The 13639-nt window shown below is 46.0% G+C and overlaps 1 protein-coding gene across 5 annotated transcripts in view; it reads right to left on the reverse strand.

The window, feature by feature from the left end:
* Nucleotides 1–835: 835 nt before the first annotated feature.
* TERF2 (telomeric repeat binding factor 2) overlaps nt 836–13639 on the reverse strand; it is a 33075-nt gene continuing 20271 nt past the window's right edge. For 3 of the 5 annotated variants that reach the window (XM_054454137.2, XM_063654485.1, XM_063654483.1), the window contains 3 exons: nt 9168–9253; nt 2794–2837; nt 836–2331 (listed from right to left, as the gene is read on the reverse strand). In XM_054454137.2, the coding sequence (XP_054310112.1) occupies nt 2173–2331; nt 2794–2837; nt 9168–9253 (289 nt within the window). In that variant the 3' untranslated portion in view covers nt 836–2172. Of the gene's footprint in view, nt 2332–2793; nt 2882–9167; nt 9254–13639 lie in introns of those variants that run through there. The other 2 variants (XM_063654482.1, XM_054454139.2) reach the window with 2 other exon arrangements.

Genomic DNA, 13639 nt, shown 5'->3' on the forward strand with positions numbered 1-13639 from the left:
CTCTTTTTGCCCAGGCTGGAGTGCAATGGCGCCATCTCCGCTCATCACAACCTCCACCTCCCAAGTTCAAGCAATTCTCCTGCCTCAGCCTCCCGAGAGGTTGGGATTACAGGTGCCTGCCACCATGGCTGGCTAAGTTTTTGTATTTTTAGTAGAGATGGGGTTTCACCATGTTGGCCAGGCTGGTCTTGAACTCCTGACCTCAGACGATCCTACCCTTCTTGGCCTCCCAAAGTGCTTGGATTACAGGGGTGAGCCACGGCTCCCAGCCAGTTTTGTTTTGTTTTGAGATAGAGTCTCGCTTTGTTGCCCAGGCTGGAGTGCAGTGGCACGATCTTGGCTCATTGCAACCTCCATCTCCCGAGTTCAAGCGATTCTCCTGCCTCAGCCTCCTGAATAGCTGGGATTACAGGTGCCTGCCACCACGCCCAGCTAATTTTTGTATTTTTAGTACACAGGGTTTTACTATGTTGGCCAGGCTGGTCTCGAACTCCTGACCTCAAGTGATCCTCCTGCCTTGGCCTCCCAGAGTGCTGGGATTACAGGCATTAGCCACCATGGATGAATTTTAAAACTTCAGCATTTCTTTAAACCTTGCCTTTCACTCACTCAGAAGTGAGAAAGGGGGAATTCTTTTGTCCCCAGAAATGATATATGAGGAAACTGAAAGGTTAAGAGGAAACTTCCACATCATCTGTTTGACATAGCTTCCAAGGATTAAAACATTCAATAAAGTCTGACATCAGCTTCTTGATCAAAATAGTTCAGCAAAGTTTGTTTAACATTTTGCTACCTCCCTCTGTGAATACATGCTGTGCTGCAATTAAACAGCTACTTACAGTTGAGAGAAGCAAGACTTTAATGAAGAATGCTACAAGTATGGACAATAATTAGTTCTCACCTTTTAAAAAAAGATTACAGAAAACACTTTACTGAAATTTTTTGCTAAAAAGACAGTCTTTAAGGGTGTCCGGGAGAGACAGCAAGCACAACACAGTACAAAAGGAGAAGGGAATGTTGAATTCCAGTGCAAGACACGAACACAGCACAATTAGGGAATCAGGAGGAAGCAACCATTTCACAAAGAATGAAATTAGGCATTTATATTCAATCAGGATTTTTTTTTAAGCTTTAAAAGTCCAGCATAAGGAAGGGAATTGGGAAAAGAGGCAGGGGACAGGGGGCAGGGGATCGGGGAACTAAGCTTATCTACAATCACCATTTTACCAAAAAACACACTGGTTCAACCACATGAGAAGTGGAGGATTAACCTGCCTACATAGCCCAGCAGATGTTGAGAGCAAATGCCAAGGCAGACAGGTCTAGGGTTGATGTTACGACTGGCTAAAGAGTTTTTAAAGGGAATCTCATTCCACAAGGACTGGTCTGTCATCAACCTGGGTTCATAACAGACTAAGTTCCTTTGCATTTGCATCAGAAGGCCAGAACTTGACGTGGAACAAATTTACTCCAAATAATACTCACATTGCTGGTTTTAACAGGTCATGGAGTCACAAGTGGCTCCTAATAGACTTCACCATTTCCTAGGAGAAGGTGCTACAGATTACCAGGGATTTAAATTTAAGCAAACCACTAAAGAAGGGAAACGCTAATGATATTCTGGCACTGCACAAGCTGTGTGCCTATCATCTCTGCCAAGGACATGGGTGGACTTGGCTCTGCTTCTTAGCTCCATGATCTCCAACAGTGATGAAGTGGAACTGGGACCTCCCCCACGTCGAAGGAGGTTGCCCAAAATTCTCATCCCAGCCCAGCTTCTGAAAGAAACAGCAGATGCCGGGCGCGGTGGCTCATGCCTGTAATCCCAGCACTTTGGGAGGCCGAGGTGGGTGGATCACGAGGTCAGGAGATCGAGACCATCCTGACTAACATGGTGAAACTCCGCCTCTACTAAAAATACAAAAAATTAGCTGGGCATGGTGGCGGGCGCCTGTAGTCCCAGCTACTCGGGAGGCTGAGGCAGGAGAATGGCGTGAGCCCGGAAGGCGGAGGTCGCAGTGAGCCGAGATCACGCCACTGCACTCTAGCCTGCGTGACAGAGCGAGACTCTGTCTCAAAAAAAAAAAAAAAAAAAAAAAAGAAACAGCAGACTATCAGGGGCTATTATTAGGAACCATGCTCCTGTGAATTCTGTGGAAATGAAAGCCCGTTTCAGTTCATGCCAAGTCTTTTCATGGTCCGCCAGCGATCCTTAATCATCACAGCTGTTCGGTTAACAAATGGGTAATTTTTAGAAATGGCAGCCCAGTTTCCTTCCCCATATTTCTGCACTCCAGCCTTGACCCACTCGCTTTCTTCTACAGTCCACTTCTGCAAAAGAAAACCAAAAGATTTATCACCACCTTTCCTCTCCACTTATTTACATTTTCTCCAATGTAGTGATAAGGTAAACTCAAGAATCCCAGGAGAATCATCTGAACCTGAAATCACAGCTTATGTTTTTAAAACATGGAATGGACAGGATATGAGCACTGTGGATCTGGACACAGGAATTCTTGATGTCCTGCCATTTGATCCTCAAGTAACAATCACTTCTGCATTCCAAACTGCAAACATATCTACATCATTCATGTTTTGGAAAATGTGTCATCTGTTTTCCTAGGCTTTTCTTCCAGAAGATAATTATTACTTTAACTTAGTTTGGATTATCTGAAAATCTCAGAAAAAGGTTTTTACTGGGTACATAACCAGTCTATACCTGTGAGACAGGGTGCATATTTTACCTCTGCTCTACCCACATAACCAGTATCAGAAAAGAGAATTTTAAATTACCTGCTTTTTTGTTATATTGGTTGTATTGTCTTCATCTGGTGCTGCTGGAAAACATTAAAAGTAGACTCATTTCAGAGTTCACCTTTCTCTGCACAAACCACAAGAAAAAGACACGGAATGTCCCCAAAGGGAAAACTTTTTCAAATTTCACAAGCATTGAGAAGAGAAAGGATATCACTAAAGGATAATTTACTTTTCTCCTTTATTTGCAAACACCAGTCACTTCAGCCTATACAACCCGTACAATGCAAGTGCTTTACAAACAGGCATCAGTAAATGCTGGCTAGTGATGGGTTTCAAGCTCTTCAGTAAAATCAACATCGTTTTCTTTTTTTTGAGACGGAGTCTCGCTCTGTTCCCCAGGCTGGAGTGCAGTGGTGCTATCTCGGCTCACTGCAAGCTCCACCTCCCGGTTTCACGCCATTCTCCTGCCTCAGCCTCCCAAGTAGCTGGGACTACAGGCGCCCGCCACCACGCCCGGCTAATTTTTGTTTGTTTGTTTGTTTGAGACGGAGTCTCGCTCAGTCGCCCAGGCTGGAGTGCAGTGGCACGATCTCGGCTCACTGCAAGCTCCGCCTCCCAGGTTCACGCCATTCTCCTGCCTCAGCCTCCCGAGTAGCTGGGACTACAGGCGCCCACCACTACGCCCGGCTAATTTTTTTTGTATTTTTAGTAGAGACGGGGTTTCACTGTGTTAGCCAGGATGGTCTCGATCTCCTGACCTCATGATCCGCCCGTCTCGGCCTTCCAAAGTGCTGGGATTACAGGCATGAGCCACCGTGCCCAGCTAATTTTTGTATTTTTGGTAGAGACAGGGTTTCACTGTGTTAGCCAGGGTGGTGTCGATCTCCTGACCTAGTGATCCGCCCATCTCGGCCTCCCAAAGTACTGGGATTACAGGTGTGAGCCACCATGCCCGGCCCCAACATCGTTTTCTAAAATTTCTGAGGGAATGTCATATTTAAAACCCGTATGTATACGTATATCTACATATACATATAGGTATTAGTGTGTGTATGTATATATACAGTCGTATGTTGCTTAACAATGGGGATATGTTCTGAGAAATGCATCGTTAGGTGATTTCATCCTTGTGTGACTTACACAAACCTAGATAGTAGAGCCTAGGCTCTAGCTTGCAACTTCTTATCTACGGAGAAAGTATCTGACAACTGCTAACTCATGTCCCCATGTCTAACAACATGGCTTTCTCAACTTTTAAAGGACTAGAGTCATCCACTGGACTTAGGAACCAAAAACATTGGTGCAACTCCAAATAAAAGTAACAAACATGTATTCTTCCACTGCTGTAACAGTCCTAATCCCCTTAATCTTACCAATTACTATTACCTTAGCCAACCTCTGCAAAAAATATGCCTAGGATATATGGTGTAGCCTATTGTTCCGCTACAAACCTGTACAGCATGTGACATGCAACTGTGACAAAATGGTAAATATTGTGTATCTCAACATATCTAAACATAGACAAAGTAATGCATTGCACTACAATGTTACAATGCCTATGACATCTACAATGTCACTAGGCAGTATGAATTTTTCAGCTCTATATATAACCTAATGGGACCACTGTCACCATATATGCAGTCCATCATTAACCAAAACTTTGTTATGTGGCACATGACTATAGGTGTGTTTATATGTATAATTTCTGCATTATAACCCCTTGCTAACCACTGCTTTGAAATCACATGGTTTTGGCTGGGTGCGGTGGCTCACGCCTGTAATCCCAGCACTTTGGGAGGCCAAGGCAGGTGGATCACTTGAGGTCAGGAGTTCGAGACTAATCTGGCCAACATGGTAAAACTCCTTCTCTACTAAAAATATGAAAATTAGCCGGGCATGGTGGCACATACCTATAGTCCCAGCTACTCGGGAGGTTGAGGCAGGAGAATCGCTTGAACCTAGGAGGCGGAGGTTGTGGTGAGGCAAGATCACGCCACTGCACCCCAGCCTGGGCAACAGAGCGAGACTCTGTCTCAAAAAAAAAAAAAAAAAAAGAAATCATATGGTTTTGCTGTTTTGTACTAAAATTTTCTTTTTCTTTTCCTTCATTTTTTAATCTTCCTCTTACTATCATTGCCAATTTTTTTTTTTTTTTTTGCCCAGGCTGGAGTGCAGTGGTGCAATCTCAGCTCACTGCAACCTCTGCCTCCCGGGTTCAAGCTATTCTCCTGCCTCAGCCTCCTGAGTAGCTGGGACTACAGGCGCCCGCCACCACGCCCAGCTAATTTCTGTATTTTTAGTAGAGACAGGGTTTCGCCATAATGGCCATGCTGGTGTCGAACTTCTGACCTTGTGATCCGCCAGCCTCGGCCTTCAAAAGTGCTGGGATTACAGGCGTGAGCCACCACTCCTGGCCTAAATTTTTTTTTGTTTGTATTTTTTGTAGAGATGGAGTTTTGCCATGTTGCCCAGGCTGGTCTCCAACCCCTGAGTTCAAGGAATCTGCCTGCCTCGGCCTCCCAAAGTGCTGGGATTACAGGCATGAGCCACTACGTCCAGCCTAGTATTTTCAAGTCCTTGTTCATTTTATAGAAGTACAATTTGGGTCCGGGCGGTGGCTCACGCCTGTAATCCCAACACTTTGGGAGGCTGAGGCGGGCGGATCACTTGAGGTCAGGAGTTCGAGACCAGCCTGGCCAACATGGTGAAACTGTCTCTACTAAAAATACAAAAATTAGCTGGGCGTGGTGGCACATGCCTGTAATCCCAGCTACTGGGGAGGCTGAGGCAGGAGAATCACTTGAATATGGGAGGCGGAGGTTGCAGTGAGCCGAGATCGCACCAATGCACTCTAGCCTGGGCAAAGAAGCGAAACTCTGTCTCAAAAAAAAAAAAAAAGTACAATTTGGTTCAGTTCCCTAAACAAAAGAATGGGATAATAATTATTGCTTTCCACTTCCATGCAAGAGGAAGCTTGAGATCTGCTCAAGCTCCCCTTCTCACCTTATAGATAAGAGATCAGGCCTCAAAACACACAAACCAAGATGATTTTTTTTCCTTTTTTTTTTGAGACAGAGTCTTGTTCTGTTGCCCAGGCTGGAGTGTAGTGGCGTGGTCTCGACTCACTGCAACCTCTGGATTTTTTTTTTTTTTTTTTTTGAGAGGGAGTCTTGCTCTGTTGCCCAGGCTGGAGTGCAGTGGCACGATCTCGGCTCACTGCAAGCTCCGCCTCCTGGGTTCACGCCATTCTCCTGCCTCAGCCTCCCGAGTAGCTGGGACTGCAGGCACCTGCCACCACGCCCAGCTAATTTTTTCGTATTTTTTTTAGTAGAGACAGCGTTTCACCATGTTAGCCAGGATGGTCTCGATCTCCTGACCTTGTGATCCACCTGCCTCAGCCTCCCAAAGTGCTGGGTTTACAGGCATGAGCCACTGAGCCCGGCAACCTCTGGATTTTTTAAAAAACCAGAGGGAGGCTGGGTGTGGTGGCTCACATCTATAATTCCAGCACTTTGGAAGGCTGAGACGGGTGGATCACTTGAGGCCAGGAATTCAAGACCAGCTTGGCCAACATGGTGAAACCCCGTCTCTACTAAAAACACAAAAATTAGCTGAGCATGGTGGCAGGTGCCTGTAGTCCCAGCTACTTGGGATTTGTTCGCTTTAGAAACCTGCTTTCACTGTAGTATGAAGTAGTTCATAATTTAAAAGTAATCTGTTCCTGGCCAAGCGTGGTGGCTTACACCTGTAATCCCAGCACTTTGGGAGGCTGAGGTGGGTGGATCACCTGAGGTCAGGAGTTCGAGACCAGCCTGACCAACGTGGTGAAACCCCATCTCTACTAAAAATACAAAAATTAGCTGGGTGTGGTGGCGCATACCTGTAATCCCAGCTACTCAGGAAGCTGAGGCAGGAGAATCACTTGAACCTGGGAGATGGAGGTTGCAATGAGCCAAGATCGTGCCATTGCACTCCAGCCTGAGTGACAAGAGCAAAACTCCGTCTCAAAAAAAAAAATTAATTTAAAAAAAAAAAAGTAATCTGTTCCTGTCAGTGTCCCTTTTCCAGAGCATCTTCTTCCATTGTTTAGGAGATACTGCTTAGGACATCAGCATCTGCTGAGGCAGACATTCTAGCAGGTTTCATGTTTATGTAATGTTGCCTTTTCTTTCTTTCTTTTTTTTTTTTTTTTTTGAGACAGAGTCTCGCTCTGTCGCCCAGACTGGAGTGCAGTGGCGCGATCTCCGCTCACCACAATGTCCACCTCCCGGGTTCAAGTGATTCTCCTGCCTCAGCCTCCTGAGTAGCTGGGATTACAGGCATGAGCCACCATGCCCAGCTAATTTTGTATTTTTAGTAAAGACGAGGTTTCTCCATGTTGGTCAGGCTGGTCTCAAACTCCCGACCTCAGGGGATCTGCCCACCTCAGCTTCCCAAAGTGCTGGGATTACAGGTGTGAGCCACTGCATGCAGCTTCTAGAAGTTTTATATCCTGTTGTTTTTAAACATTTAATGTCATTTTTCTTGTTTTTCTGTTACTTCCCCCACTTTCCACATGATCTTATCTTACCAACTACATTTTTGCCAATGAAGGTAATTGTCAAGGACAAAACCTCTGGGACTGGCAAAGGATTATTGTTGCTATGTTACAAAAGTCTTTACAACCCCCTACATTAAGGTTTAGCCCTTAGATATTTCCATTAGAATGCAAAATGTGGTGGGAAGAGATTCTAACACAAATGCTATGAAGTTATTAATTATGGAAGTTTCTCTCTGTCTTTCTCTCTTTCTCTCTTTCTTTTTTGAGACAAGGTCTCACTTGGTTACCCAGTCTAGTGCAATGGTATGATCACTGCCCACTGCAGCATCAACCTCTGCGGCTCAGTCTCCCAAGTAGCTGGGACTACAGGTGTGTGACACCATGCCTGGCTTTTTTTTTTTTTTTTTTTGTGTGTGTGTGTAGATAGGGGTTCTCATTATATTGTCCAGACTGGTCTCTAATTCTTAGGCTCAAGCAATCCTCCCGCCTCAGCCTCTCCAAGTGATGGGGATTATACGCATGAGCCACCATGCCTAGCCAGAAAAGTTTCTTATCATAGAAAAAAAAATTGGGCTGGGCACAGTGGTTCATGGCTGTAGTCCCAGCACTTTGGGAGGCTGAGGTGAGCAGATCACTTGAGGTCAGGAGTTTGAGAGCAGCCTGCCCAACATGGTGAAAACCCGACTACTAAAAATAGAAAAATTAGCCAGGCGTGGTGCGACACACCTGCAATCCCAGCTACTCAGGAGGCTGAGGCAGGAGAATCACTTGAACCTGGAAGGCGGAGGTTGCAGTGAGCCGAGATCGCACCATTGCACTCCAGCCTGGGCAACAAAGTGAGACTCCATCTCAAAAAAAAAGAAAAAAAGAAAAAAATTTTGGCAGGGTATGGTGGCTCACAAGTATAGTCCCAGCACTTTGGGAGGATGAGGCGGACAGATTGCTTGAGCCCAGGAGTTCGAGATCATACTGGCCAACATGGTGAAACCCTGTCTCTACTAAAAATACAAAAGAAGATTAGCTGGGCATGGTGGCAAGGGCCTGTAGTCCCCGCTACTCCAGAGGCTAAGGTGGGAGAATTGCTTTAGCTCAGGATGTCATGGCTACAGTGAGCCAAGATCACACCACTGCATTCCAGCTTGGATGAGAGTGAGACCCTGTCTCAAAAAAAAAAAAAAAAAAAGGATTTATATATAGAAACTGTTAAGATTTTTTTTTCTTTAAACAAGAAATGCAGGGAATGACCCCCTACTACCACATCTAATTGAAGGATTTTAGGAAGAACATCAACTATAATTAAATATCACAGGCGTTATTAAAACAAAACCAAGAACTCTCTTTAAACATAAGGCGTATAAGGCGTTACTCTGACAGTCTCCATTATTTAATGGGAGAGGACATCAGACTGACTCCTTGACCAGGGCACAGTAACTCACATCTGTAATCCCAGCACTCTGGGAGGCTGAGGTGGGAGGATCGCTTGAGCCCAAGAGTTTGAGACCAGCCTGAGCAACAAAGTGAGACCCCATCTCTACAAAAAGTGAAAAAAACAGCCAGGTGTGGTGGTGCACACCTGTAGTCCCAGCTACTCAGGAGGCTGAGGCAGGAGGATCACTTGAGCCCAAAAGGTTGAAGCTCAGTGAGCCATGTTTACACCACTGCATTCTGGCCTGGGTGACAGAGCAAGACCCTGTCTGAAAAAGGGAAAAAAAAAACAAAACTGATTCTTCATGAATTAAAATGAGGTCGGGAACTTACTGAACTTTTTCTAGTTTGGAGACAAGCAGCTTCTGGAATATTAACATGACAGTAACATGCATCTGTACTTCAGCAAGCATCAAGAAGAGGCCAAGGAGAATCTTCTGCTTACCCTGAACTTGAAACAGTTCATCCTCTTCCACCCAAGTCTCCTTTTCTTCAACCCCATTAGAGCTGTTCCACTTGCCTTTGGGTACTCTGAGGGGAGATCAAGGAGAGCACAAGGTTGAAAACAAATTCATCCTGGATTGTCCCAGATTCTGGCCTTGGCTCACTCTTGGCCCTGTACTCCTTCCTGTCCCATTGTGACCACAATCAAGGTTCGCCTGCATGCACCTCCCAAAGCCACTGTCCTTTCTCCTGGCTGGCCAGGCATCTCCACGTAACACCCCTCAGGCTGCAGGACACCCTTCAAATTCAGCACTGAGTACATCAAGCACATCACCACCCCTCTAAAAAATCTGTTCATTTTCCTGTTTTTTTGCTTGTTTGGTTTTGACTCTTTTAAAGGTCTCAGTATTTTTCTGATTTGGAACCTGCAAACTCCTCCCTCTCTTCCTTGGACATGCCTTCTTCCTATTATCTGGACGGATTTTTCCGTTTCCATTCCCCCTTGTTCAAGCTCACAGAGCCTTTCATCGGTATTCCACTAGCTTCTTAACTAGAGTCTCTGCCGCTAGCCTCTTCCCCTTCCAAAGCCAAAGATGATTTTAGGACAATCATCCTAAAATTACCACATGCCTCTTCGATTCCCTAATGGCTTCTCTCTGCCTGAACAATGGCATCTATATGCCTGTATGGGGGAGTCCAGACCATCCAGTCTGGCCCGTCAGTTTCTAACCAACCGCCCCACGATGCCACACCTGTGCAAACAGCAGAGCCACACTGTTCTGCTCTTTCTTCCTCCCATAAGCTCTGTACTTTGCTGCCTCTCCGTAGCCCCTCTGCTTGGGAGTCCCTTCCCTGCTAAGTGACATCTCATCCATCTTTCAAGGCCATGGTTCTCAGTGAAGCCTCCTCTAACTACCAACCCCAACACACACACAAAGCCTTTCTCCTCCCGCCTGCAGTGCTGTTTCCACCATGCCAAGTGCCACTTTGCAGTGTGCCCCTAACCAGGACCGCCTCGAAGGCGGAGGCCACATCTTCCTTTGTCCATCTCAAACACATAGCACACACAGCACAGTAACACAAACCCCAATGTGAGCTAGAGACATATTAGCTGAACTAACATTGCGATTGTCAGAGAGCCACGAGGGAGTTATACCATCAAAGATTAGAGTAAAAAGCAAACAAGAATCCTTCCTGTGAATATGAAACGTTAAGTGCTTGGGTGTGGCTAAAAAAAGTACAAAAGCTGAAAATAACCCCAAACTCAAATTATTCAATGAAAATTATAGCCCATTTCTTCTAATCAACTTTGCATTTACCTGATTAATAACTGCCCTGGGAACAGAGCAAAGCACAAATCTGACCTCAGAATTATAACATCTTTTACAAACATGGAAAGTGTCTGAATTCAGAGTCTTGAGAAATTTATATAAATCAAATGACCCGCAAAAGTTAACCAAGAGTAGAGACAAATTTCTGTATTCTTCGCCCGCCATGAAGAAGAAACTGATTTTTAATGCTGTTTGGGTATTTTGCAAATGAATAATAAAAGCAAGTTGATGAATAAGTACATAGGCTTGAAAAAATTCCTTGAGTTCCATAGGTTTTCTATGAAATTACTTAACTAAGTGGCTGAGACAAATGGTAGACCTAACTTTCTCTTGTTTTTACATTGGATCTTATCCCCAAATGTTACTTGAGAATAATTTGCTTGAGACAAAGTGAAAACATTTTACAGGAGGTTTTCCCTTCTCAGGATATTCTTGTGTTAATGACTATTCATAAATAAAAATCAGATGGGGTTACAGTTTGTTTTCTATGTGCTTATTATCCCAGTGCTGGAATAAAACCAGTTGGAACCTCAGTCCCCAGCTGGTCGGTCATGTTCCCTGAGTGGCTGTCCTCCCTCCCTACAGAGCCTTCACAGGTCACCTTCTCCCTGTCCTCTGTTGAACTCTCAGCACTATTACCTGTACAAATAAATGCTTTGGTGGTGATTTTGCAAGACCTCTGACTTTCAGGTGATGTGTTCACTGCCTCTCCTGACTTCCCAAGTGGACGGGGCTGAGATCTGGCTGCTCCTCCTAACTGTAATGGGCTGAGTGGTCCTGGCCAAGTCAGGCCACTTCCTGGTCCTTGTGCTCCTGACTGGCAGTTTGAACATGAAGAGCAATGGTCTAGCAAGTGTTGGCAAGCTACAGTCTGGCTGCTGTGGCTTGTGTACCATGAAGCTTGGGGTAAGAATGGCAAGCCCGTTTTTTAAGGGTTGTAACAAAAATCAAAAAAAGACGGTTGGGAGCAGTGGCTCACGTCTGTAATCCCAGCAGTTTGAGAGGCCCAGGCAGGTGGATCGCTTAAGTCCAGGAGTTCGAGACCAGCCTACATGGTCAAACCCCATCTGTACAAAATATACAAAAATTAGCCGGGTGCGGTGGCAAGCACCTGTGGTCCCAGTTACTGGGATGGGGGCAGGGATGGCGGCTGAGGTAGGAGAATCGCTTGAACCTGGGAGGCATAGGTTGCAGTGAGCCGAGATTGTGCCACTGTACTCCAGCCCAGGTGACAGAGCGAGACCCTGTCTCAAGAAAAAAAGAAAAAGAAAAAACAAGAAAAGAATATGGAACAGACAGACAACTCATGTGGCCCAAAATGCCTAAAATGTTACCCTCTGCTGGCTTTTTACAGGTGTTTTGGGTGTCACTCCTTAACACGCAAGAGCAAAGAATCCTTATTTTACTTGGTGAATAAATACCTAGTAAACACATGCTATGTGCAAGGTGCCATGGGAGATACAAGATCAGGGCATGGTGGCCCTGTCCAGGTGACACTGCCAACCCTGCCTTCCCTCCTGATCCCACTGCCCCTCCCTGCTCCCTGGCAGCCATCTCCAGTCTCCAGCCTCCCTGCCTCCCTCCATTCCCTGAGTGGGGTCTCATCAGGCCTTCTAATTCATTGTATTAGAATTATCTGGGGCATGGTTTAAAAAGCAGATTAAAGGGCATTCTCCTGCCTCTTCTAATTCAGTAGCCAGGAGCCTGGGAATATGTATTTTTTGAGCATTCCACAGGTCATTGTGTCATGAAGCCCAGCTTGAGAGCTTCTGCCTGACACACTAGACCACAGAAATCCCAGGCCTGGCCCATCTAGCATGCAGACTCTCTCCTACCTTCACTCTTTCCTATGCACCATATTCTCCTACTATAGGCTCCATGACACTCTGAGGGGCACACCAGGGTTTCTCATGCCTGTATGTAAGGAGCTCCCACTGCCTAGAGTCCCCCAGCCCCCAACGCGCTCGACGACCTTCTGCTCATCCTTCCCAGGCCAGCTCAATGTTTGTTCCTCTATAAGATCTGAGCCACCTAAAACCTTGCTGAGTAGGCTCAGCTTTTCTTCCCATAAGCGGCCAGGGCACCTCACACATATTTCTTTAGAGCAGGGACGCTGACCCTTTTTTTCTGTAAAGGGCCAGACAGTATTTTCACTTTGCAAGGCTGTCTCTGCTGTGGCTACTCAACAAACTACCACTGAACAGAAAGCAGCCCCAGATAATACATTGATGATGGGTGTGACTGTGTTCCAATACAACTTTATTTACAAAAACAGGCAGCAGGCTGATTTGGCCCCAGGGCCACAGCTTGCCAACCCCTGCTGCTTTAGGGGATTCATTAGACTTCATATCCTTGACATATGAGAGAGGGTGTATGTCTGAAACCTTCACAAATCCTCCCATTTACAAAATTACTGTAATCTCGCACTCTCCTGTTTCCTCATCTGTTCCCGGGAGCAATACCTATACTGCACAGGATTGCTGTGAGAAGCCAATGAGATCCTCTATCGAATGAGAATAATGTGCATGGAGCCGCATCCACTGCCCAGCAGCTATGCCCATTTGCCAGCCGGTGACTCACTTCTACATACAAGTAGTGGTGACATAGTGCAAATCTGTGCCTGAGGATAAGTCACTTATCAGATGCCACAGCCCTTTGGGGCACCAAGTACAATGCATGCCAGACCACAGGTCCCCAAATAATACAACACAGAGCAGAGGCAGAGGTGGCCTTGGGAGATCCATAAGGTGGATCACTTACAGCAGGGAAGTGCTGACCAGGGAGGAGTCTGTGGAGGAGGGAGAAGTTGTTTTTGTTTTTGTTTTTTTGAGACGGAGTCATACTCTGTTGCCCAGCCTGGAGTGCAGTGGTGCAATCTTGGCTCACTGTGCAGCCTCCGCCTCTCGGGTTCCAGTAATTCTCCTGCCTCAGCTTCCCAAGTAGCTGGGACTACAGGCGCTCACCACCACGCCTGGCGAATTTTTGTATTTTTAGTAGAGACGGAGTTTCACCATGTTGGCCAGGCTGGTCTCAAACTCCTGACCTCAGGCAATCCGCCTGCCTCAGCCTCCCAAAGTGCTGGGATTACAGGCGTGAGCCAGCGCACCCAGCCTGAGGAAGGAGAATTTTAAGAGAGGCAACT

This window comes from Pongo pygmaeus, chromosome 18 (assembly GCF_028885625.2).
Source record: "Pongo pygmaeus isolate AG05252 chromosome 18, NHGRI_mPonPyg2-v2.0_pri, whole genome shotgun sequence".
NCBI lineage: Eukaryota > Metazoa > Chordata > Mammalia > Primates > Hominidae > Pongo > Pongo pygmaeus.